This window comes from Panthera pardus, unplaced genomic scaffold (genome assembly GCF_024362965.1).
Source record: "Panthera pardus isolate Hobbes unplaced genomic scaffold, ASM2436296v1 HiC_scaffold_8, whole genome shotgun sequence".
Classification (NCBI taxonomy): Eukaryota; Metazoa; Chordata; class Mammalia; order Carnivora; family Felidae; genus Panthera; species Panthera pardus.
The window spans coordinates 155,274,214-155,300,354 of NW_026527013.1; the positions used below are offsets into that span (position 1 = coordinate 155,274,214).

A 26,141-nucleotide genomic window follows, 5' to 3' on the forward strand; every position below is an offset into this window, starting at 1 on the left:
CACACACACACACACACCTGGCTGGCAGATTCCCACGGCCACCCCGCACATGTATGCGAGCCACATACCGAACCTGGTTCTCCAAGAAGTGCATGTACCGGTAAAGCAGGGTGTAGGACGGAGACAGGATGCCCACAGACTTCATACGTGCACCACGCTCCAGCTCACTTTCCACAGGCATGTTGGCGAAGCAGGCCAGGCCGAAGAAGGGTCCCTTTCGGAAATAGCTAAAACGGACCAAATGCGTCATGGGGCTCAAAATCAGAGAAGAGAAATTTTGTTTGGCTTCGGTTTTTGTTTTGTTTAAAAAAAAATTTTTTTTAATGTTTATTTTTTTATTTTTGAGAGAGAGAGAGAGAGAGAGAGAGTATGTGAGCAAGGGGAAGGGCAGACAGAGAGGGAGACATAGAATCCATAGCCAGCTCCAGGCTCTGAGCTGTGAGCACAGAGCCCGATGCGGGGCTCGAACTCACAGACCACGAGATCATGACTTGAGCTGAAGTTGGACACTTAACCGACTGAGCCACCCAGGCGCCCCTGGCTTTGGTTTTTAATGTGAGATGCAGCCCCGAGGAAGACAGAGAGCTGTGTCCAGGGGTCTGCATGACAAACCTCTCAGCCTGAAGACCAATGTTTTAGAACCAAAGGGGAATGTCAGTCCAGACCACTCAACCCCACAGAGGAGACAACCCAGGTATAAAGAGATTACCCAACTCACCAAGGGTCACCCAGCAGGAGCTAGGACTTGACCTCTGGCAAGTCTGCTGCTGCACTGCCCATGACCATGGACAGATCCCTTCGCTCCTGCATAACTACTGATGCCATAAGGAACCAAAACAAAGATTCATCTTCAGGCCCCTCTGGAAGGGTGCTCTGTTTTAGTAGCATAAGCCACGTCGATTCTTTCCTCACTTCCTGAGTCTCTGAGATTTTTAACAGGGCCGATGACCACAGCTGTCACTTTATCTTCTCCCCCTTTCTTACACTTCTGTCATGGTTTCAGCCCAGGGAGAAGATTAAAGCTACTCTCGTTACCCTCGTGTTCTATTCGTTTGCTCCTCACACGAATCTTAATTACACAGGACTATAACTTGGCCTTACTGAAAGCTGGACTTTCAAGTTTTAGCCCACAAATGGCTTAAGTTAACCCAAACTGTACTGAAAGTCCATTCTTTCAACAAAGCCAAACCTCAAGTAAGACCTAGCGTTTTCTTAAAAGGGAGAGAGAACCTCTGATAGTTCTTAACTTTTGGGGGTCATGAAACCCATTGGGAACCTAATGAAAGCTGGGGGCCTTCTTGCTGGAAAACTGATATAAACACAAATCTATCTATATATATTTTCAGGGCATTTCTACACACCTTTGGAAGACCCCCTGATGAGAGCCCTTACGCTGTGGGGAAAGTCTGTGAGAAGAGAGAAATGGTACAGGGATTTACATTCTGAAATACTTACATGAAGTCAGACTGAATTTTATGGGACCCACTGGCCATAGACTTGAACTCAACACCTTCAAGGTCAATATCTTGAGGTAAGCACCATTCCACCATGTTCCCTGTGGGAAAGGAAGGTGACAAGTTAAAAGAAACAAAGTCATTCAAAGAAAAGGACGTAGTACAAGGGCTGAGGGCATACGGCTGCCCAATACACGCACTGCTGGCTCAGCCACCAAGACGCTTAAGTGGGTCATCTCATCCACCACCCACACGCTGGCAGAGTTCCCCAGTTACTCCAGAGGGCCAGGAGACAGGCCTTAAAGGAGCCTTGCCCTCTGCCGAGAGAGGAGCACATTCTTTCTAGTGACGATATGGTCTTTGGTGCTCCATTCTGCATAGCTACTTTCAAATGTCCTTCCTTTCATGGCCTTACTTCCGAGGGCATGGTTCTTACCCCCGTCTCCTTTCCCTAACCCCCTGAGATCTTGTTCCAACTTGTCCTTCTACAGCTACTGATGACTCTGACAACCCTGAACTCTTTTTAATTCACGTTGTCATTGACCTCTTTGTGGAATTTGAGAATTCCTCAAAAGTGTATTCCTCTTTTGCCTTGATTCCCATGAGAAAATACTATTTTGGTTTTTTCCCTACTTCTCTGTCTAGGTAGCTCTGCTTCCTTCCCAAAGTCTTTCTCTTCTCTCCCTAGGTGAGGCCCATATCCAAGGCTTGGCCTTCAGTTCTTTGCTTCCAGAACCTTGGGGCTCATTCACTCATCATCAGTTACTGACTTTTTACCAAGCTGGACGCTGGAGCTACAAAGCCAAATAAGACATAGTCCCTGACTGCAAAGAGATTAGAATCCAGAGATCAACAAGGAGACCACAGATTACAGTTCCAGGGGATAAACGCTATGAGAGAGGAGAATGTGAGCAGTGATGAGCATCTATCAGATTGAGGGAATCAGAGATTTGCACAACAGCACTGTTACCCAGAACACGGACAGAACACATACGGAATATTCCCTACTGTTTTCTTGTGTGTTCAAAATTTTTCAAAATAACAGTATCGAGCTATGCGTGAGTTTATTTTTATTTTTTCTAACAGCTTGAGATACAATTCGCACACCGTGCCATCTACTCACTTACGGCAAACAACTCAACGGCTTTTAGTATAGTCAGCTGTGCAACCAACTACCACATTTTCAACGTTCTCCCATTTTTACATCCGAGGAAACAATGAGACAAATAGAACACTTGCTCAGAGTCACCCCTAACCAGCTGAGCTGGTGTGCTGCAGGGGCTGCCAGGAACTAGGGTTCTGGGGGCACCTGAAGGGTTCAGTGGGTTAAGTGTCTGACTTTGGCTCAGGTCATTATCTCATGGTTCTCGAGTTCAAGCCCTGCACTAGACTATATACTGATAGCACACAGCCTGCTTCCGATCCTCTGTGCCCCAATCTCTCTGCCCCTCCCCTGCTCATTCTCTCTCTCTCTCTCTCTCAAAATAAATAAATAAACTTAAAAAAAAAAAAAAAAAAAGAGCTGGTTTCCAGGCCGGGCCTGGACTCCCTGCATGAAGCTAGACCAGTCACCCGACAGCGGTGTGGGGGGAGCAGTTAAATACGCACTTAGCCCAGGCTAGACTTGGCTCCAAGGCTTGGTTTTGTCACAAGCTGTGTGGCCTCTGGTAAAAGCTCTTGGATCCTCGGTTTCCTTATTGTACAATGAAGACAATTCAATACGTGAGGAGGCTGACTCACCTGTAAGATTGCTTCTAGCTTTTAATTCCCAACTACAATGAGGGGGAGAAAATTAAACATAAATTCCCAAGTATCCAGTACAAGAGGAATATATATTCCTTGAAGACAGAGGCTCGCCTACTTCCCTTGTGCTCTGAGCACCTGGCATAGGCCTCAGCCAAGTGGGAAAGAAACATGTGAAATGACCCTTTCAAGGGCAGAGAAAGGTGGGAAGAGTTGGGGGGGGGGGGGTGAGGGCAGCAGATGCGGCAGGCCTTGGGTGACCTGCCCAGGAGTAGGCAATGGCCCTGTGAGTATAAACAGGGGTGGGAAGGATTATGACACTTTATTTTAGAACAAACTTATCACTACCCCAAACCCTACTTTCCTAGGCATTAGAGATGCCATGAATAATCCAGCCAATGGTGCTTTCAGATCGTACTCCAAGCATCAGAGAAGCTGCATATCCAGTCTACTACATATGGGTCCAGTCTCCAAACGTGGCAGACACCACGGAGGGTTATCTGGCCTCACCTTCAGAGCCTAAGGTGCTTTCAAATAGTTTTCTTTCAAGAGAGGAATCAGGGCTCTAACAAAGAGCTAAACCCAAAAGCGTGTAAAGGGGAATTAGGATTTTATAAAACAGAAAGGACAGAATGATGGTGTGCGTGTCCGGGTTAAAGACAAGGAAAAGCATGCTGCATACTGAAAGAGGGGTGAACTTGGGGATAAAGGGATTTCCATCTTTCCCCTTCCGTGCACGTCTACTATCTCTGTGGTTCAGTGGCTTTCGGCCTGTGGAGTGCATCAGGGCACCCAGGGAACTTATAAGGGTGTTGGGGCCTATCCCCAATATACAGGATCATGGTCCCTGCCTCGGAGCACATGGGGATTCTGCTGGCGAGCTCCTGCTTCAGCCTGTGTACACGGCCCTAACCCTCTGCGATGGGAACAGGTGGCCGGCCTAGGAAGGGACAGCCTGGGACAGGGCTGCTGCAGTGTCCCTCAGGTAGACGCTGTCCTCCTTGCCTACCCAACCTGCCTCTTCTCTTATCCACTGCCTTTTTCCCTCGCTGCCGCTCCATAATGGGTTCAGAGAGTCCTAACACTGTTTCTTTCCTCCAACCCAGCCAATCCATGACTTCTAACAAAAAAACTTGTTAAAACACCACCAGGGTGCCTGGGTGGCTCAGTCGGTTGAGCATCCAATTCTTGATTTTGAGCTCAGGCATCATCTCAAGGCCTGGGGATCAAGCCCCCCATCATGCTCTGCACTGACAGCATGGAGCCTGCTTGGGATTCTCTCTCTCTCCCTCTCTGCCCCTCCCCTGCTCACACATTCTCAAAATAAACATTTAAAACAAAGAAACAAAACTTGAATTTACCTAAAATTTTTTTCCTGACAGCTAAGTACAGAAGAGCACACAAATCCTAACTACTGCTCAGTGAATTTCCCCAACATGCACATCCCTGCGTAACCAGCACCCAGACCAAGAAGGAGAAGCCTTCTGTACACCAGAAGCCCCACTGTCCCCCTCGTGACCCTCTCTTAATGGGAACTATTATCTTGACCTCTAACGCTGTAAATGCGCTTGGCTGTTTTGAAATCTATATCGATGCAATTGTAGTTTACATTCTTTTAGGTCTTCTTTTGCTCAATATTCTTTGCAAGATTCATTCATGCGGATCCACGAAGCTACTTCCATCCTATGCATGTAACAGATTATCTATTTCACTGTTGATGTGCGTTTAGCTTATTTCCAATTTGAGGCTGTTACAAACAGACCACTACCAAACGTCTTATACTTAAGTCGTCTGGTGAACACACGTGGGGTGGCTTTGTAATAGGTCAGCCTGGCTAGGCCAAACTACGTCTCTCAGAATTGCCTTCCTCGTGAATTCCAGGTGAGACGGGTGGAATGTGGGATGTGGGATGTGGGAGTGATATGGCAGGGCAGCAGTCGGCATATTGTATGCACATCAGGAGGCTGGGGAAGGAGCACCAGGCAGCTCGTGTGCATTACTGCTCGTCTGCGGACCACCTCGGGGGTCTGGGGGTGGCAGCCAGGCCCGTGAATGCTGGACCCACCTTCCCCTGGATCTTCTTTCACCTTCTCTGACTCCTAAGCCAGGTGTGTGTTTAGTTCCACAATGAAGGGCATCAACTTCATCAGGACACCCACATCCTGAAAGCTGGAGGCGGACTGACCCGGGTTCCTGTACATGAGTTCCAGCTTCTCTCCATGTTCCCAACTATACTCTCTTCTTCCATAACTGCCGGCCCAACAGAGTTCCAGCTCCCTCATCAGGCAGAAAGACAACAGCCTTATACAGCCTGCCTACCTAGCTCCCACAACTGCATAAGATCAAATTCTTGCAATAAATCCCTTTAGACATCTCCTAGCGGTTCTGTTTCTTCGATTAAACTTTGATACAATATGCACACATTTCCGTCGACAACATCCCTAGGAATAGAACTACCGTAAAAATGTCTTCATCGGGGCTAACTAAGAGATCTTTAACAATTCCCAAAGCAGTGTTTCCCAAAGCTTTTGTTGACAGAGCTTCTGCAAAAAAACAAAAACAAAACAAAAACAAAAACAAAACGAAACACATTTTTCAAAAGGGATTTTGGCCAAATTATCTTAGGGTAAACAAGGATAGACACATTTCTTTACTGCAGAACTTCTCAGAGCCTTTAGTATGTTACTCTGCTTTGTGGACCTCTACGAGACCTTAATGTTTCCAAAATTTGGGGGCTAATAAACCTATTCTTAACAAGCATCCCCTGTACAGCCCACCAAAGTGGGGGGAAGAAGCATCTTAAGGGACTAATTTTACTGAAGACATTTTTTTTTTTTAAGAAATGCCAGCGCACAAGGAGCTGCAAGTTGACCCTCAATATCCACTCTTACAGGGAACAAAACCTCCTATATTTAGCCAAATCACAACTACGTTCCTCAGTACCTTCTTGCCTGTAGGTACGGCTACATGAGTCAATTCTGGCCAATGGGAAACGGACAGAAGTGAGGTGTACGGTTGCCAAAAAGTACCTTAAAGGGCAGGTGTACGTGCTGTCCCTTCCTCCATCCTGCTGTCTAGAATGTGGATGTGGTGACAAGCCATCATGAATCTAGGTCCCTGGATGGCCGCTTGGACTGAGCCAGCATTCCAGCCCTAGGCTAGCTATCTCCTGTTGCATGAAAGAGAAATAAACTCCTATCTTGATTAAGCCACTGTTACTTTGGGTCCCTGGTATTCATGGCCAAACCCACGTGTTACCTGACACCACTGACCTGTAGAAGAAAGCCCCCATTCCTCAGCGTGGCTCTCAAAGCCGCCACCCTCGTCCCTCTGTGCGTGTCCGGTCCTCGCGCTACAGAAACTGACAGACTCAGATGGAGGGAGTGACATCCTGGTAGTTACAGTCTTAACTTCTAGATGGATGTAAGTCCCTCAGGGGAAAGTTCCATCAGGGTCAGGCTGGCGAGTCACGGAATGAGCACGGGTTCCAGAGCACTGCTCTGGGACTAGTTACCCTCACCTTTACCTACTGACATGCTCCTTGAATGAAAGGAAAGTAAATGAAGTAGACGAAGCTACTTTGGTCCTCATGCCAGCCTATGTAATCACTCTTAGAGGTCTATTTCCACAGGAGACGGGACTTCTTAAAGACAGGAACTTCGTTGATCGTCACATCCCAACACGGCACACCGCTTAGCACGGTACAGGATGGGTGTTACGTAGTAATAACAATAATGAAAGAAAAACAACTTTATTGCAGGCAGGCATTTTTTAAAGAGCCAACTGATGAATTAATGTTAATTATCCTAGGGGTAATGATACTGTGGTTATGTAAGAAAATGTCCTTCTTCTTAGGAGGTTTATACTCAAGAATTTAGAAGGATCATCATGTTTGCATTTACTATCAAAAGGCTCAGGAAAAAAAAAAGTATATCTTTATATAGTCAGTTTTGACACATTGCTTGCTGAACTAGAGTCGACACAACTGAAGTATTTTTCTTTTTTAAGATTATTGATCTTTGAGAGAAAGAGTGAGCAGGGGAGGGGCAGAGAGAGGGGGACAGAAGATCCGAAGCGGGCTCTATGCTGACAGCAGACAGCCCGATACAGAGCTTGAACCCATAAATTGCGAGATCATGACCCGAGCGGAAGTCAGATGCTCAACTGACTGACCCACCCGGGCGCCCCAACACAATTGAAGTATTGAACGATCTGAGCATAGGGATTTCACATTTCCTTATGCTGGCGATTCAATGCAATCTCAATCCAAATGCCAGCAAATTACTTGTGGATATTGAAAAGTTAATTCTAAAGTTTATATGGAAAGGCAAAGGCCCCAGACAGCCAACACAAGACTGAAGAAAAAGTGAGGATTGACACTACCCAATTCTAAGACTTACCATGAAAACTACAGTAATCAAGACAGTGATTAGACAAGATTAGACACATCGACGGAACAGGACACAGAGCCCAGAAACAGACCCACACAAATACAGTCAGCTGATCTTTGCCAACAAAGCAAAGGCCATACAATGGATAAAGGATTATCTCTTCAACAATGGATAACCACAGGCAAAAAAAAAAAAAAAAAAAAAAAAAAGAATCTAGACACAGAACTTAACTTACACCTTTCACAAAAATTAATTCAGTATGAATAGTATACTTAAATGCAAAATGCAAAATTATAAAACTTCTGGAAGGTAACAAAGGAGAAAATCTAGGTGACCCTGAGTTTAGCAATGAGTTTTTAGATACAACACCAGGAGCAAGATCCATGAAGAAAAAAATTGGTATGTTGTACTTCATTAAAATTAAAAACTTCTGATCTGTGGAAGATACTATGAAGAGAATAAAGACAAGCCATAGACAGAGAAAATATTTGTAAAAACATACCTGATAAAGGCTTAAATCCAAAATATACAAAGAACTAAAACACAACATTAAGAAAAATATAAACACCCAATTTAAAAAATGAACAAGGGGCACCTGGGTGGCTCAGTCGGTTAAGCATATGACTCGATTTCGGCTCAGGTACTGATCTCAGGGTTGTGAGTTCAATCAAGCCCCATGTTGGGCTCCATGCCGGGCGTGGAGTGTACTTAAAAAAATATTAAAAATGGACAAAAGATCAGACCAGTGATCTCACCGAAGAAGATATACAGATGGCAAATGAGATTATGAAAAACATGCTGAAAATTACATGTCATTGGGGAATTCCAAATCCAAACAAGATTCTTCTCACGCCTATTAGAATGGTCAAAATCCCGAACATGGAAAACACCAAATGCTAATTGCAAGAGCACGCAGCAACAGGAAGTCTCATTCGTTGCTGGTAGGAATGCAAAATGGTACAACCACTTTCGAAGACAGTTTGGCATTTCCTTACAACTAAACATACTCTCACTGTATGATCAGGCAATCATGCTCCTTCACATCTATCCCAAGAGTGAGAACTTAGGTCCACATGAAAGCCTGCCCACGGTTTACAGCAGCTTTATTTCTGATGGTCCCAAACTGGAAGCAACCAAGGTGTCCTTCAGTTGGTGAATGGATAAACAAACTGTGGAACATCCAGACAATAAAATACTGTTCAGAAATAATGAGCTATCAAGCCACAAAGACATAAAGGAACCTTAAATGCATGTTGCTAAGAGAAAGAAGCCAATCTGAAAAGGCTACATACTATATAATTCCAACTCTGTGACATCCATGAAAAGAAAAAATTAAGAGATAGTAAAAAGATCAGCAAATAAGGATTAGTAGGGGGAGCACTGAGGATTTTTAGGGCAATAAAACCCTTTCTGTAGGGGTACTCTTACAGCGCATATGTAACATTGCGCATTTTTCTTTTCATTTTTTTTAAATTAATGTTTCTTTATTTTTGACAGAGACAGAGTATGAGTGGGAAGGGGCAGAGAGAGAGGGAGACACAGAATCCGAAGCAGGCTCCAGGCTCTGAGCTGTCAGCACAGAGCCTGATGTGGGTCTTGAACTCACGAACCACGAGATCATGACCTGAGCCAAAGTTGGACACTTAACCAACTGAGCTACCCAGACACCCCAAGGATAAAACTTTTATATTTCTTTCACAGTTGGTGTGCTTTGTTAAACAATGTTAAAACTCCTTTTATCAAATCATCATGAAATATTTATACGTACTTAAAGCAATCATTTTTATTTTTTTTGATGATTATTCCCGGTGCGGGGGGGGGGGGGGGGGCATGGGAAGGGGCAGAGAGAGAGGGAGACACAGAATCCGAAGCAGGTTCCAGGCTCTGAGCTGTCAGCACAGACCCTGATGCGGGGCTTGAACTCAGGAACCATGAGATCACGAGCTGAGCCGAAGTCGGACACTTAACGGACTGAGCCACCCAGGTGCCCCACATCGTGCATTTTTCAAACCCAGAGAATGTACAACTCAAAGAGTAGACCCTAATGTAAACTATCGGCTTTAGTTAATAATTATTTATCAATATTGGTTCATCAACTGTAACAAACATGGCACACTAATGCTAGATGTGAATAAAAATGGAAAACTGGGTGCGAAGGTGCGATATGGGACCCTCTGCACTTTCTTCTCAGTTTTTCTGTAAATCTGAAACTGACGTAAAAAAAATGTTTATTAACTAAGAAAAGAAGGTAACGGATCAATTAATGCAGGTGAATTACCCTGGGATTGGTAATGATATTGTGGTCATGTAGGAAAACGGCCTTATTCTTAGGAGATTTGTACTGAAGTATTCAGAAAAGAAATGTTATGATGTCTGCAACTTACTGTCAAATAGTTCAGCAGAAAAAGATAAGCACACCTCTATATATAGTCAGTTCTGCTATAACGCCAGCTGAATTCGATCCAAAGCAACTGATACATTAGGGAGCCGTTTGATCGTAGGGGATTTCCTGTTTGCTGATAGGTGATTTTGATCACAAGGATCACAATGTGAATGCAGAAAACTGCACCCAGTTGAAATGAGATGCACGGAAATACACAAAACACCCCCCCCCCAAACCTCAAACACTCACACATTACCTTCTTCAGAGTTAAGAGCCCTGACTATCACTTCCAGGCCTACTGTTGTTCATCAAATGTCACATAGCTCCGCTTCCATTCATTTCACCGTAAATCACAGGCTCCACCTCCCCAGGTGTCTTAAGGTAAAGTGCCAAACTTTGAGTATTTATGCATCTCCTAACTAGTTATCATATGTAAAGTTGTCCTACCATTTTTATTTGGTTCCCTTTTTTTAAAAAAAAATGTGTCACTGACAGTTTTTGAGCGCTGTGCCCTGACCCCATCTTCTCCATAAACCTTGTGACTTTTACCATAAGTCTTTCACAGCACAGTGACTTTTAGGAATGCATGTTCCACATTAGAGCTGAGATGTGTACGCATAAAGCAAATATGGCAAAATGTCCACAAATGGGGACGGGCTCGAAGTATTCACTGTACTAGTCCTCCAACTTTTCTGAGGTTTAAAAAATTTCAACAAATTGGAGAACATAATTTAAATGATAGGGATGTGAAAAAAACATAAGGTAAGCAGAAAGGACTTTGCAAAAGGAAAATAAATGGGGGCAATCTACACTAAGTAGGGTAATAACGAGGCATCATGACTAAAGGTCATCCTTTCCAGAAACATTACACCATTCACAAAAATTGGAAGCCAGTTTACATATAAAATTTGTAGAGACTTAAAGACAAGTGATTCTGTAAAAATAAAACCCATTGCATGCCAGAAAAACTTCCCATTGAATGCTAACTACCCCGGTCTTGGTCTTCGGACTATTATTGGCTTCCCAAATACCCTCACCATATTTTAGAACTCAGCCAGGAAACTGGGGCCCAAAAGGATTCTACAGAAGGGCTCATCCGAGGGGTAATCAATCAAAAAGAGACGAGTTGACAATGACAAGGGCTTTCCCGCCTCACTTTCTCTCCTTCGCAACCGTGGGCCCACCTGGAGGCCCAGCCTCATCTCTAGCTGCAAAGACAACCTCTGGGGAAGGGCCACATGAGCGCACGAGGGTCACATGTGGCAATCTGCATTATGTACGTCCAGCCGGCCATTCAATAAATATTGGCAGAACATAATTGGCAGCCAGTGCCAGGGGCTGGGCTCATGCAAAGGCAAATATGTATGTCCCCGTGGAACTTGGACTCCCAGCTTATTGCGCAGGCAGCCCAGTCATCCAGGGGAAGCCAGAGGGCGAGGCTGAGCCTGGTGCAGATGGACAGATGGTCTGAACCTGCCTCTCCATGGTTCGGAAGGTCAGCCTGGCAGCTGTGTCCACGGCAGAGCCTCCCAGGGCTGATGTTTGATGAACTCCTGCACTGGGCGAGATCTGCTCTGTCCCATCTACTGCAAACGGGACTGTTTCCGTGTACACTGAGGTGATTCGGCACCACCACTGCTCTGGGAGAACAGACGTGGGCTGTTACTGCTGCTGCCTGTTACAAAGTTCATGTCAAAGTATTTAAAGTAGACAGAGCAAGGATCTTCACCGAAATAATCTCTAACGGGAAACGCGTGACTTTCCTTCCCCCTCCTCCCTCCTGTTGGGTGGTTTCCAATCAAGGATTTCCTCCTGAGGTCTTGCTATCGGTGGCTGCATCAGCACACGTCCTACAGCTCCTTCTGACCTCAGGAGCAGAGCTTTGTGCCCCCTTTTCCCTCCCCAACATATGCCTTGATCTTTCACCCATTCCATCGTCTCATCAGCATAGACACGAGCCCTGGTTTTAGCTGGGAAGTAAAAAGGAACTTTGTCTCGGGAAGAAAGGCAAGAATCCAGGGGTACGTGGCGCCTCCCCTCCCCACCTTCCCTCTACAGAACCATTTCCTTGGCGGGGCGGGCGGGGGGGGGGGGGTCACCAAATGCCAGAGAGGGAAGAAACCTCAGAAGATTATTTGGTTCAGCCTCCAAACACCAGAAAAGGAAATAGCTTCTATTGATTTTTGGTCTTAAATGGTCTTAAATAATTTTAAAACCACCTAGGGTGAGAGTATGCGCGAAGCAAAAGAAGAGTCAGGATAAAGAAACCTGGGGCAGGAAGAAATCAATCCTGGTGATTTCAAGTCAGCCCTCAACCAATCCATGGCTGAATTCCGATGCATTAATTTCAAGTGGAAAAACCCTTCCAGTTCACAGACTCTGTATCGTATTACCCTGGGCAGCGGTGTGAGGAGGGAGCACTGGCCCTGGAGACTTGGCTGGCCTCTGGGCTCTGACCTCTCTGCTCCGTGAATTCAGGGCATCTTCTCCTGCCCACCCCCCCCACCCCCCCCACCGCCCCGAGCCATTACCGTGATGAGCAGCGTCAGAAGGATTAGAGACCAGGTCCCCGAAACCCCCCGCATAATGGGGACCCAGTAACTGGTGGGTCTTATGGTTCCTATTCCTGCTTGACTCTCTTAAGAAACAGAATTCACAGCAGATGGCCACACTGACTTTTCCCTGAAAACCACAAGCAGGTGAATCACCAACAGCCGGGGAAGATTCTGCCAACGTGGGATTAATGAAATTAACCACAACTGCATTCCACTGACATCTGAGGGAACTCTGGGAAAGGATGTGGCAGTTAATCATTCTAAGGACCTCCTGGCTGGTTGGCAGAAAGCGCCCTCTCTTTGCCCTCTGAGCTGGCCGTGCTTAGGACTGCTCTTTGCATCTCAAAATTATGTCCCACATCTTCCGTTCTCACTCTACTTTGTCACTGCCCCTGTCACGGCTGGAGCCACTTACGATTTGCACAAGTCAGGGGACGTGGGCCATGCTCCAAGCTGGGTCTCAGACACCACACCTAACCTTAATCCCGCCGTGCCCCCTCATGTCTGCTGTGGAAAAGAACATGCTTGTACAGTGTGGACTTTTGGAGACCGTATGGAGATTAAAATTGGTATGTGAGTGATCTCAAATCCATAAATTTAGGGGCATTTAGACTCACTAAATGAAACAGGTGTTTAGATGTACTTTAGGTGGTGGCTAGCGGCTGAGGGAGGAACGGGTAGTAATTCATTCCTCATCCGGAAGAACAAAAAGGAAAAGAGATTATCTCAAAAACTTCAGCTCTCCTCCCCTCAGCCTTCCCCTGTGCCCTCCTCAGCAGTCCAAAGCAAGCATACGCCACACAGGAATTATCTGCAGACCCCCCATGAAATAACTCAGGCTGGGGGGAATGTAGCAGTTTAAAGCAATTCTCTTACGGGGCGCCTGGGTGGCTCAGTGGGTTAAGCCTCCAACTTGGGCTCAGGTCATGATCTCACGGTTTGTGAGCTCCAGCCCCACACCGGGCTCACTGCTGTCAGGGCAGACCCGCTTCAGATCCTCTGTCTCTCTCTCTCTCTCCGCTCCTCCCCTGCCTGTGCTCTAAAATAAATAAACATTAAATAAAAATAAGGTGAACCTCTTATAAAGAAACAGCCCCAACGATTCATTGTGTCCAAAGCTTTACCTGCTGCAGGCTCACACACAAGTGGGCAGAAAAAAAAATAAAAATTAAGAATCGAAGGCTTGAATAATGGGTTGATCACAATGAAAGAGCAAGATTCTGGCTGCCAAACCCTCCCACCTGGCTTGCATAGTAAGCATCTGGGCCTGCTGTCAATAGCAGCTTTGTAGCCCAGATGGCCAGAACTGCCATCCCAGGGCTCCCTGCTCCAGAGAGAGACTGAGTGTGTGAGAGTGAGTGAGTAAAGAGAGAGAGCGAGCACACGCGCCTCTACTGCACTTGAACCTGAGGCCCCGGTCCTCACGTCATTTGTAGATATGACCACCATAATTTTCAAACCATGAATCCAATGACAATCGCATGCATTACACCTCTACCCTCTTCTCTGATCCTTCCTACAAATGCCCAACCCAAAACTTGTATCCAGAAGTATAAAAGAACTGCTCTCTCCCATTGTTATACACCAGCCTGAGAATCCCTAAGTGTATTCCTGCTGGAAGCGTGTGCTCATGCACACGTCCACCCACACCCTCCCACACCCTCCCACACCCTCACCAGGACCCACTCCTCCCTCACACCCTCTTACATCCGCTTTCACCACAGGCCACTCACAACCTTCTCTGCCCCCCCCCCCCGCACCCCCCCGCCGCAAGTTGCACCACAGCCGTGGATTTCTCTCCTCCCACATCTTCTCTCTCGCCCTCTCGTGTGCACGCGTGCCAACAGTTACTTCCACCAGATGGGAAGCTGAATGAAATAGCCATGGGCTGGGCAGTAAATGACTGGGTAGGTCAGGGTAGAAGGGAGGGGCTCCTAGGGAACGAAACAGGACACAGGTGGAAGAAACACGGGGGAGTGGGTAGGTAGGCAGGCAAGAGAAAAAACTCCAATCTCTCCCACGTGAGAAGCTCTGTGATATGTTCTGATTTTTATAAAGAAGCCAGTAATTGCTTTACTATTTTTGGTATCAAAGGCTAAGGAAGGCAAAAGTCTTGGTGGACCAAGGTTACTAGCATTGTGCTCTAACCCAACTGAAAAACATGGACCAAGATTAAAGAGTAACACATAGCAGATCAGCCTCAGTAGCAGAGTGAGGAGGACACGGAACTGAACCAGGAAACATGGTCTGGTCCTGTGATGTCTCCAGCTCACTGGGGAACTGAGAACTGGCATCTCACCTCTCCGGACAGTGACTGCCTCGACCGCCAGATAAGGGACACAGCAGGAGCTCTGAGCCCTAGTGCTAACCTTTGAGGATCCAGGAACCTCAGCATTCATTCATTCCAACTTCTACATTAGGAGATGCACCATATTACTTTCACTTTATAGAGGTACTACCAGAGTATTTTTTTTTTTCCAGAGTATTTTTACAAGATGCAAAGAGACTTGTTGGACTGGGATAGGTGACAAAGGAGAGGTAGGTTTATGGGCAGGGAACAGCAGCTTTCAGAAAAAACAAAAACCAAAAGCAACCAAAGCTAAACACACATTCTCTCTCTCTTCCCCTGTCCTCTCTCCCACTCCTTCCCTTCCTCTCCACCCTCTGGACACAGTAAAGATGAAAAGTTGGGGGGGCAGAGGTTCACACAGTGTGGTATACATTAGACAACTGAACTTAAGAGTCAAGTATGTATTGGCTAGTTAATGTCTCTAAATTACTTAATCACCCTTGGTCTGCTTGCTCATGTATAAACTGGGTATGAACGATGATCAAAATAGAGGATTACAAACTACATGAAACACCATGATAGTAAAACGCCTGCACAAAGAGTCCAAGGACCAGTTACAATCCCTTCTGTCCACACTAACCTTAATTTGAAAACATTACATAATACCCCCTTGTATGTATATTCCATATACATATACCCATCCAAATGATGTCACAGCTGGGACTGATAAGGCAGGGGGAGGGTCCCAGCTCTGTAGTGCTTTTTAATGTCATCAACTGCATCTGTGGTTAGTGTAGGGCTTTTCTTTTCTCTTTCCCCTCCCTAGACTCTACTGCCAGTGCTATACCGCTGCGGAATCGGACCCTGTCAGTGCTCTCTTGCCGTTTCTTCTAGCTAGCCTTCAGCATTTCCCACAGTCCCATGCCTGCGTCCATTTACCTGTAGATGATGGGATAGGGGATAAGGAATATTATTAGTTACAAAGTATCCGTTTTTATTTACCAATAAAGACTGCTTTTGGTCAGAAACAGTAGCTTCTGAAATCACTGGTATCTAGGAGTCCCAACCATACGAGTCAACCAGCAGGTGTTAAAAAAGAAAAAGGAGAATACCAGTATGCACCACATGTAGAAGGGGTTAGTACTATTTCATGAAACTGGTTTCAGTTTCATTTGTATGCCTGTGAGTGTAGTGGTCGTGAAGTCAAATTTACTTCCAACAGTGGGTCACACACAATCAAAAAAGTTTGAAAGCCACTGGGATAAGGGCCAAGGAATAGACAGGAGGCTGAAAGGCCTAGTCCGTCCACCAACTATTTTTCTATTCTGTGCTATTTCTTCCTGCATCTTGCTGCTTTATCATCCCGGACCCTAGGTCAGTTACCCGGCCTGGACACTATCTTCTGCCACCTGAAGATCCCAGGCCTTTCTCCTCCCACCCCACGGCCACCCATCAGGTTCTTGTGAATGAGTTCTACAGCTCCTCCCTGGAGGATCACGAAGAAGTTATTTCCATTCACTACCAGGCACTCTTCATTCCAGGACTCCCCTCGGGGAGTTAGGGTCAGAAATATCTGGGTTTCCTAAAACCCCAGAACCAGGAATAGGCACTCCTTCCTTCAATGCTGAGAGCTGATGAGCTCCAGCTTGAGGCCCCGCAGCAACCACCTGAGGCTTTCCCAGAGAGTGTATTTACTCACTTTTGAACCCCCACGAAGTCTTTCACCACTCACTTGGACACTTCCTTCCTGGTTAATTAGGCTCAAGATTATTTTAGATAACCCTTTAATTCTCCATACAAACCATCAAGAGTCTACCTGAGGAGGCTTCTCCTTTAATCCGCCTCCAGTTTAATCCCTCAGTCCTATCCCTTAATGCTCCCGGCACTAATTCCTCAAAATGATGCTGCCAGAGCAAGTGAACTTGGCCGCTTGGAAAGTTACCGTGCCGGGAGTGACGGGGAGCGAGGGCGGGGAAGCAGAAAACCTGGAAGTTCAGTACAATCTGTTTCAGGAGTTCACCTGGGGGGCATTTCTCCTCTTGATGGGGAAAAAAATTAAAAAAAAAAAACAAAAAACACCTTTCAGCAGAGCCAGAAAACAAAAGGCAGCGCGCCGCGGCCGCCGACGGGATCCTGCAGCACTGGAGAAGTGCAAACAGGGCTGTGGGGACCCGGGCGCGGACCGCGGATCTGCCGGGAGGCCGCGCGGGACGGGAAGGAGAAGGGGGTCGGGGGGGCTCCGCGAACAAAGCCCCGCGTCCCGCGCCCGGACCTCGCGGGGGCACTCTGGCCGCTCCGAGCGAGCGGGGCGGCGGGGTGGGGGGTGCAGGTGTGTGGGTGAGGGTGCGCGCGCAGCGAGCCCCTCCCCCGCCGCCCCCAAAGCCCCGGGGTGCGCGACCCTCTCCCGGCCCCCGGAGCGGCGGCTCTCACCCGAGCGGGGGTCGAAGGTGACCACGAACACGGCCACCACCTGGTCCTCCTCCACGTCGCCCAGCTCCAGGCGCCCGGGCTGCAGCAGCACCTCGGAGGCACCCAGCTCCTCGGGCCCCCGCCTCCTGGCCGGCTCCGCGGCCGGCCGGCCGCCCCCGCCGCTGCCCCAGCCCCGGCCTCCGGCCTGCGGCTCCGGGGCCTGCGGCGGGGAGACGGCGGGGCCCTCGGCCCAGCGCAGCAGCGGCGCCGCGTCTCCCCGCTCCACCATGGCGAAGCGAGGAGGAGCCGCGGGCGGCGAGGGGCGGGCGCAGGGGCGGGCTGCGGGAACTCCCCTCGCCGGGCCGGGCCGGGCCGCCGCACCGCCCGAGGCCGCACCTGCCCCGCGCCGCCCCGCCCGCCGCCGCCGCCGCCGCCGCCGCCCTCCCGCCGGGGCCGGCGCTCCGATCCAGCCGGAGAAGGCGTCCTCCCCACCGGCTTCGCCCAACTGCGTGCCTGGCTGGGATTCGCGGGTGCATGTGTGTGCCGGTGCACGGGAAACGTCTGGCGGCATGGACGCGCATCCACCTGGATCCGTCCACCTGTGCTGGGGTGAGGTGCCTTCTCACCTGGGAGTCCGTCGGATAACTGTACCACCGTGAATTCTTATACGCCATCATTCTTTTTGTAATCTCACTGGTCATATGGACCATGACAGAAATGTGTTACATAATCCTGGAAGTGTGGCTGAAGCCTGCGCTGGGCTGGGAAGTGAAGCGGGAGAGGGAGCCTTGGCCGCCCCGGGGTTGTTTGGGCTTTGGATGTGGCCTGGCCTCCTGGAGCTGTGGGCTTGGGTGTGCTGCCTGAGGTAGTTTTGCGTGCAGAACCCAGTCGGCTGTTGCCTGGCCCCGCCCTTCCCTGGACCCTGCCTGGGGCTCATCCATTTCAGTGACTAAGCCTCCAGAGAAGGTGGTGGATGGTCATTTACTTGCCCTTGGGCCCGGGAAGGGGAGGTTGAGCCAAACGATGAAAGCAGTCCCCCTTCTGTAGGCTAAATGCCGCATAAATAGATTATGGTTATGTCATGGATTTTGGCTTGGAAACAGCAGCCCCGGGCAGTCATTTATTATCTCCTTAGGAAGAGGGGTTAAATCGTGTCTTCATTGTATCTCTGGCACATAGGATAGGCTTCTTCTTCGGCACTGCCTGAGTGACACCCGGTGCATAAATCCACCAGATCCTTCTGAGAGCAGGCAAACTGCTGGGACTCCTCGAACCTTGGAGGAGTCATGTCTGAACAGGTCTCTCTCCTCTCCTCATTCTTTCTTATTTTAACGGCTATTTCTTATTCCCACCTCCTCTGATTACTTAGCCACCAGATATACCCAAGGGTTGGGGCATTCAAAATATTATTTCTAAATATAAAACAGGGGGTTCATAGAAAATCCTCAATTTCCAAAGCCATCAGCTTTGGTTCTGACTTTTCTCTTTCTCCCCTAAGGGACTTCTTTTTCCTGATCTTTTGTGTGAACCCCACCCAGAACCCCCTAGTTTAGTACCTTCAAGTTGTGTAGGTACCAAAAGTTGTGAATGTGCCAGGAAATAAACTCATAATCTCCATCCTATATATATTCAGATATATATGCTATATATAATTTGCTATATAAACAAAAGACTAAAATGTCCAAACCTTAAACCTAGAGCCTTTCCCACACTTATTAACGTATGTGTCCTAGCTCACCAGCCACCATGTCTATCTGCAGATTCCTAGTGCCCTGCATAACAGGTGCACAAGAAGCATTTGTCAACTAAGCAGATGAATAAAAGTAGAGACTTAACACCTCGGTACAACTGGCTCCTCCTGCCAGGCTTAACCTAGCATCTTGCACTTAACACGTGCTCAAAAATGTTAATGATGGTGATGACAGACCTCTTAACACATTCACAGTCTGAAAGGGCTCTACATCTGACCATCAGATTTATCTTCTCTGTATCTACTGAATTTCACGAAATGATAGGAAAAGAAACTAATTAAATTTAGCTATTAGAATAGCTCTGGTGGGAAAGGAGTGTGAAGGGCAAGAAGAAATGAAGGGCAGTCAGATTCAGGGACCCTAGGATGATGTTATATTTTAAAAAGATTTTTTTTTTACATTTATTTATTTTTGAGAGACAGAGCTCGCGAACAAGCAGAGGAGGGGCAGAGAGAGAAAGAGACACACAATCCGAAGCAGACTCCAGGTTCTGAGCAAGCTGTCAGTGCAGAGCCCGACTCGGGGCTCGAATTCAGGAACCGCGAGATCATGACCTGAGCCAAAGTGGGATGTTCAACCAACTGAGCCACGCAGGCGCCCTGGATGATATTATATTTTAAAATGAGTTCCCCTAGAATGCCATATATCTCAATTTTAAAATAAAATTATTTTATTTTCCCAAATACTGAACATATCTACATTATATATCTATATGATATAAAACACGTAATGTATATAAAATGTAGTATATAAAAGTGATTTTGATCTATAATCTCACCACTGGGTTGGCCACTGTTAAGATTTTGCTTATCTTTTTTGCTAGTTCTCGGGTGCAGCTTCTCACTTGCTAGCATTGCTATGGTGACTCCTGATTGCTGCCAGCCCCACTGAGATCGAGTTCTCACCGAGGAGATTTGTGTTTACTTTTGCCGGCCTTCTGCAGGCACAGCCAACCAGAGAGTACTTTGAGTTAAGTCCTGTGCTTGAGGTTCTTTGGACCGTGCTGGTAGTGTGAATTCAAAACGCAAGCTAGTGCAAACACCGGCTGATAGTGCAAATTCTTGGGCGACATGTTTTTCTTCCCTCCAGCCAATGATAGAGACAAGTTTCCCTACCTGGCCCTGTCCATGTGGAAGGTTTATTTGCCACAGGTGTATATGGGGTAAAATGCTCGACTCCTCACCTGGGGCATTTTAAAATTCTTAGTGGCATGTAAAAATAATGCTGTATCTTAAAATACATGATATAATGAAAAGTTTTCCATGTTTATGTTGAAATCATACCATACATAAATTTTGTATTTTTTTTCCTTAACATCAGACCGGGAACATTTTCCTATCCTTTTAGCAACTTTTTGTATGCATCATTTTAATGGTTCCCATTGTATGTATGTTTGAAAATTTATTTAACCATTTTCTCCTTGTTGGACACTCAAGCCCTTCCCCCTTTCATTGTGCCTAAAGTGTTGGCCAAATTTCACTGAAGTAACACTACCTATTATATGCCGAGCCCTGCACACAGTGATGGGGCAGCCAGGAAGAAGGCAGATATCGCTTCTCACCAGGCTTATAGCCTGGCAGGGAAGGCAGCTATCAGGCAAGAAATGAAATATAGAAGGAGGGGTGACAGGGCAGATACAATCAGCTTTTCGGGTTGTTGACTTATGTATGACAGATTTCCAGAGGCAGCAATATTGGGTTAAAATGTATTTGTGTTTTTAAGGTTCTCGATAATACTGCCAAATTGTTGATTCATGGGTATGTAAGGACATCCATTTCATTTTGTCGCAATTAGATATTGCCGTTTAAAGTACTTTTTGCCAACTTGTCAGATGAACATGGCATTTTAAAAAGTTTATTTATTTTGAGAGGGTGGGGGGCAAAGAGAGAGGGAGAGAGAGAATCCCAAGCAGGCTCTATACTGTCAGTGCAGAGCCTAATGTGGGGTTCGAACTCACAAACCATGAGATCATGACCTGAGCCGAAGTCGGACGCTCAACCGACCGAGCCACCCGGGCGCCCCCACTTCTTTTGTGATTTCTTATGTTGCTTTGACATTTAGAAAGTTGGTCCCCGCCCAGAAATTTTTTCAATATTCACTTTTATTCTTTTAGTTATTTATATGTTGATTTCTTATGTTGACTTTTGATTTCTTAATCTAATCCATGTTTATATTGATACGTGATATGAAGTGAGAGTCTAAAATTTTTATTGACTAGTTAATAATTGCTACACCACTTATTGAATAATTCTTTCAATTCCTATGATTAATAATTCCCCTTGAAATTACAATATTAAATTCCTGATATTTACTAATTTATGTATTCTTCACCACTGATGTGACTATTCTTACAAGTTTTATAAGTTTTAATTTTTTTTGAGAGGTAGTGTTCTCTACCCTTTAAAAAAATCTTCAGCTATTTCTTTGACTGTTATTTTCCCAGGTAAGGAACAGGTTACACTACCTCCGTGACCAAACTGCATAGTTAGTTGACTAGGATGGATACTACTGGTCCATACAAGAGTCCAGACTGTGGGACAAGCTGAGGTGTAAGAGGGTAAAATTAAGACTGTGAATAAAGGGCTTGAAAAAAAATAATCTTCCTGTGCCCTAAGGAATATCTGTACCCTTCTCTGTCCTGTGAACTTAAGTCCCATCTGTCCTGAGGACCCAGAGCTCGGGGCATCCAGAGGCATCCTGGTGAACCTGGTCTGTTCCAGACTTCTGCCTTCTTAATATCTACTGTATACATTAGACTATATTAGCTATACGTCAGACCTGCCTGCACTGTTTCCTTCCAGATCGCCTGTGCTACAGGCATTTGTTGGTTTGACCCAAGCTGAAAGCACAATAAATCATGTACCACACAGGCGGAGCTCAGGTGGAGGCAGAAATGGTTATAGGGATTAATAAAATGAATAGATAGTCAAAATTACTAAGTTATTTAAAATCAACACATTCCTCCCTTTTAGGCCCCTGGAATTTGCAATGGAGTAGGAAACTTAAAATCTGAAACCTCTTAAAAGGTATTCATTCTGCAGTAGCGCCCACATGAGGATACATCGGATGCATGCAGGGCCCGCACCTTGATTCAGAGCATCTGCTGTGCGCCACACCCTCTTCCCGGTAATGAAAACAGAGCATCAAGGGAGAGTTAAGCCCCTGTCCTGATGGAATTTAGATTCTATTGGGGGTCGGATGGGGAGACACAATGTTTAAAATGAACCGTTAAAAAAAAATAAAGTGGGGCACCTGGGTGGCTCAGTCGGTTAAGCGTCCGACTTCAGCTCAGGTCACGATCTCGAGGTCCGTGAGTTTGAGCCCCGCGTCGGGCTCTGGGCTGATGGTTCAGAGCCTGGAGCCTGCTTCCGATTCTGTGTCTCCCTCTCTCTCTGCCCCTCCCCCGTTCATGCTCTGTCTCTCTCTGTCTCAAAAATAAATAAAACGTTAAAAAAAAATTTAAAAAAAAATAAAGTAAAATGCACCATTAAATGTATAAATATGATGTAGTGGTAAGTGTGAGGAAGCGTGAGACAGGCTTATTAAGAAGTCAGAGAATAGGTGGTGGGAACTCTGTGGGTTGTCAAGGAAGCCTCTCTGACAAATGACCTTTGAGCAGACCCCCAGAGGAAGCCAGGGGCTGAGTGAGACACGCAGGGAACGATTGTGGTGTCTGGAGGAACAGTGAGGAGTCTGGAGCCAGACAGGTTGTGGGGAGGGTCCTCTGGCCCCGTGGGCCACGGAGCAGGGGCTGACTCTGTATGCTCAGTGAAATGGGAGGCCCTGGAGGATGTGAGTGCAGGACCGACCCTTTCAGGAGGACCCCTTGGCTACTGTTGCAGAACAGACTGAAGTGAGGCCAGCGGGAAAGCAGGGGGTGCCAGTAGGAGGCCAGGGGAACTGCAGGGATTTCTCCTAGACCGGAGGCAGGGGTGCGGAGAGAGCATGCTCAGCGCGTTTCCACTTACGGAGGAAGGAGAAAACTGTGGGAGGAGCAGGTTTGGTTGGAGAGGTCGGGAGTGTGGGTTTGGCCATGTTAAAACGGAGATGCCCTATTGGACATCCAGAGGGAGGCTGGATTAGGGAACTGCAGAGCGGAGGTTCAGGAGAGAGGTCGTGATGCAGATATACATTGGGGGTCACTGGCTTGTGGAGGGTTCACGGCCGCGGGCTGCACGCTATTCCGACAAGTGAATGTGCACAGAGAAAAAAGCAGGGGAGACTGAGCCAAGGGACCTGCAGAGTTCAGAGGTCAGGAGGTGCAGAGGAGTGGGCAGAGTGATTGAAGCACTTTATCGACCAGTTTGAAATATATATATAATTTTCATTTAAATTTTAATTAATTAATTAATTAATTTATTTATTTATTTATTTTAGAGAGAGTACACGAATGAGGGAAGGGCAGAGAGGGAGGGAGAGAGGGAATTCCAAGTGGGCCCCATGCCCAGCGTTGGAGCCTGATGCAGGGCTCAATCCCAAGACCCTGGGACCATGACCTGAGCCGAAATCAAGAGTGGGACGCTTCACTGACTGAGCCACCCAGGCGCCCATTTAAATTTTTAGATATTATTTTAACATTCTAATAAGCAGGTCTCCATTTGATTAAATCAAATTGCACACGGCACATACAGTGAGCAGCAATTTCCTTGTCCCCCAACCTTCCTGCACCCCTTCTCCCCGACTCAGAGGCTGCCACTTCTGACAGTTTCCGTGTTTACAGCTTCTGGGGGTTACCCTCTGTGGAAGAGCTTTAATTCTTCCCTATCACACTTCCCCCAAATCACTAAACGTTTGTTTTGTTTTAAGAAGGTAAAACTTCAGTGTGGGGATCTTGTAATTGGATCAGAAGCATGAAGAGGGGCTGGGAATGTTTGACCAAGTTACTAGCAACTTCTTGAGCCCAGTCCTGGGAGCAGAGAGATACTAAGTCAAGACCCGGACACAGCAGATCCTGCTCTCTTCTTTTCCTACAAATTCTTTCCCGTAAAGCAGTGAGTGAGTGTGTGTGCGTGAGAGAGAAACAGAGAGACACAGATATCTAACCTCTGTGGTGGCAGGGATGGCCTTGGACTAGGTCACAAAGACAACCCATCTGGTCTAACTTTGGAGAATCTGGGAATGGCCAAGGGCCACATAAATTCTCCCAACTGCGGGTAATAGGGAAGAGATCAGACTAATGAGTCTATACCGTAGTTTCAAAATATCTGCCCCTTAAAATATGGGTAGCACACCAACGGTCTCTAAGTTGTTGGGATGTCAGGTTAGCAATCTGTGCTTGTTCTAAGGAGAATCCCATGTCTTGTGAGTCATGTGTCTCTAACAGTTATTTTGATGGACATCTTCTATTTACCAAATGGCAAGTTCTGGTGAGAGAAGCAGTTTGTTAGAATCTGATTTTTTCATCAGGTAGATTTATAGTCGATTTGAAGAGAATAGATTAATCTGAGGATTTTACTAATGGCATGAAAGTCTTCATGAGTGAAAGGACATGTTATCAGTGATTTGCTTTAAAATACTCCCACCCACCACCCCAAGACAATTGGAGATATAAATGAAGCAAGACTGTGTGAGTGTGACTGTTTGAAGCTACATTACTGATACAACAAGGCTCCTGATACTGTATTTTCTCTACTCTCGGCCTGCTTGGACATTTCTGCAAGGAAAAGCTAAGCAAGAAGAAAAGTATTAATGAGGCTTTAAAATGAGCTCCAGGATGGGCCACCTGGGTGGCTCAGTCAGTTGAGCATCTGACTCTTGATTTTAGCTCAGGTCATGATCTCGCGGTTCATGAGTTCAAGCCCTGCATCAGGCACCGTGCTGACAGCATGGAGCCTGCTTGGGATTCTCTCCCTCTATCTCTGCCTCTCTCTCTCCCTCTCTCTCGAAATAAAGAAATAAACATAAAAAAATAAAATAGAATGACCTCTAGGCTTTATCTTACTCAGCCCACAATCTTCCCTTGGAATTCTGTTCTGCAGTCAAGGCTACTTAGTATAGTTGTATATGCACTTTGAAATGCAAAATTTGGTGGTGGCGAAATATAAAGTATTGTTAATGATTTATGATTTATATAATTATCACTAGATTTACTGCGAGGTCAAGATAAGGTCCCCCTTCAAGGCTCCTGGCCTTGCTGACCGCCCTGGGCTGCTAGAGGAGTCAGGAGCATCTGAGACCTCATGCTGCAATGGGCCCCCACCCAGGGCAGCTGCTCCAGTCTGCACCTCCTGTCACTGCTGCTGATAGATTTGTCCTGGGAGCTGGTGACATATGATATACGACATATGATGAACTGATTCTGCTTTTCTCTAAGTTACTGCAAACTTTCCCCTTCAGGGATGAAGCAACACTTCCGGTTGTGATGAGAGACTGAACAAGATAAGGACAAAGAAGACCATGGGGCTGGAGTGGGCAGGGACCTTAGAGATACCGTTTAGCCTGCTGGTGTCCTCAGCGAGTGGAAGAGCAATCCTCCCTGAGTCGACAGGCCCACAGGCCCTAGTCTGAGCATGCTGATGGTGGCACTGTTGCCTCACAGGGTCTGTTCTGGTGATGAAGGCCAACTTTCCCCTCTATCACCCTGGAGTTCCCTCAGATTTGCCTCCAGTCTTCAGAGTCCAGGCCCAACAGGCTGGAGCCCCGGAAAGTTGCTTTCAGCCTTAGCCCTCCTCAGGTGTTCACTTCCTGTCCTGGAGCCTGCCAGCTTCCCAGAAAGCCTCACGGCAAAAATGTCCCTTTCTTGCTTGGGAAACCAGACCTCCCAAGGGTTCCCAATGGGGCAGTCTCATTAAATATACCATAACCCAACACTGGTAATTTTTCAGAGTCTGGAATGACACAGTCTTAATTCAGTCTTCAATAAATAATGTGCTAGAGAGCTTCGCTTTGGCTTGTTCACGCATTGTTTGCAATTCTCCCTCCTGAGGGAACAATGAGGCCAGCATGTCCTTCCTTGAAGCCATAGACTCCCAAATATCTCATTTTCTGTGGGCTTAGCTTTACTTTTGCAAAGGAACAGGCTACCCCGAAGGTGAATACAATTTTCCACCTCTTCTAAACCGATCTGAATGGACAGACTTTCCTGCTTCTGTTCTTACCAGTGGTGTTTCAAACGCCTCAGCACCAAGGTTTGGTCAGAGTGGGGCTCTGGGTCGAGACGCTTTCT

At 46.8% G+C, this 26,141-nt stretch overlaps 1 protein-coding gene across 3 annotated transcripts in view; it reads right to left on the reverse strand.

The window, feature by feature from the left end:
- Window positions 1-17,658, reverse strand: part of DENND11 (DENN domain containing 11) — a 53,591-nt gene extending 35,933 nt beyond the window's left edge. The window contains exons 1-3 of one of the 3 annotated variants that reach the window (XM_019452975.2): window positions 17,247-17,645; window positions 1,456-1,555; window positions 69-227 (exon numbers count right to left, since the gene is read on the reverse strand). In XM_019452975.2, the coding sequence (XP_019308520.2) occupies window positions 69-227; window positions 1,456-1,555; window positions 17,247-17,514 (527 nt within the window). In that variant the 5' untranslated portion in view covers window positions 17,515-17,645. Of the gene's footprint in view, window positions 1-68; window positions 228-1,455; window positions 1,556-17,246 lie in introns of all 3 variants that reach the window. The other 2 variants (XM_019452973.2, XM_019452976.2) reach the window with 2 other exon arrangements.
- Window positions 17,659-26,141: the final 8,483 nt, after the last annotated feature.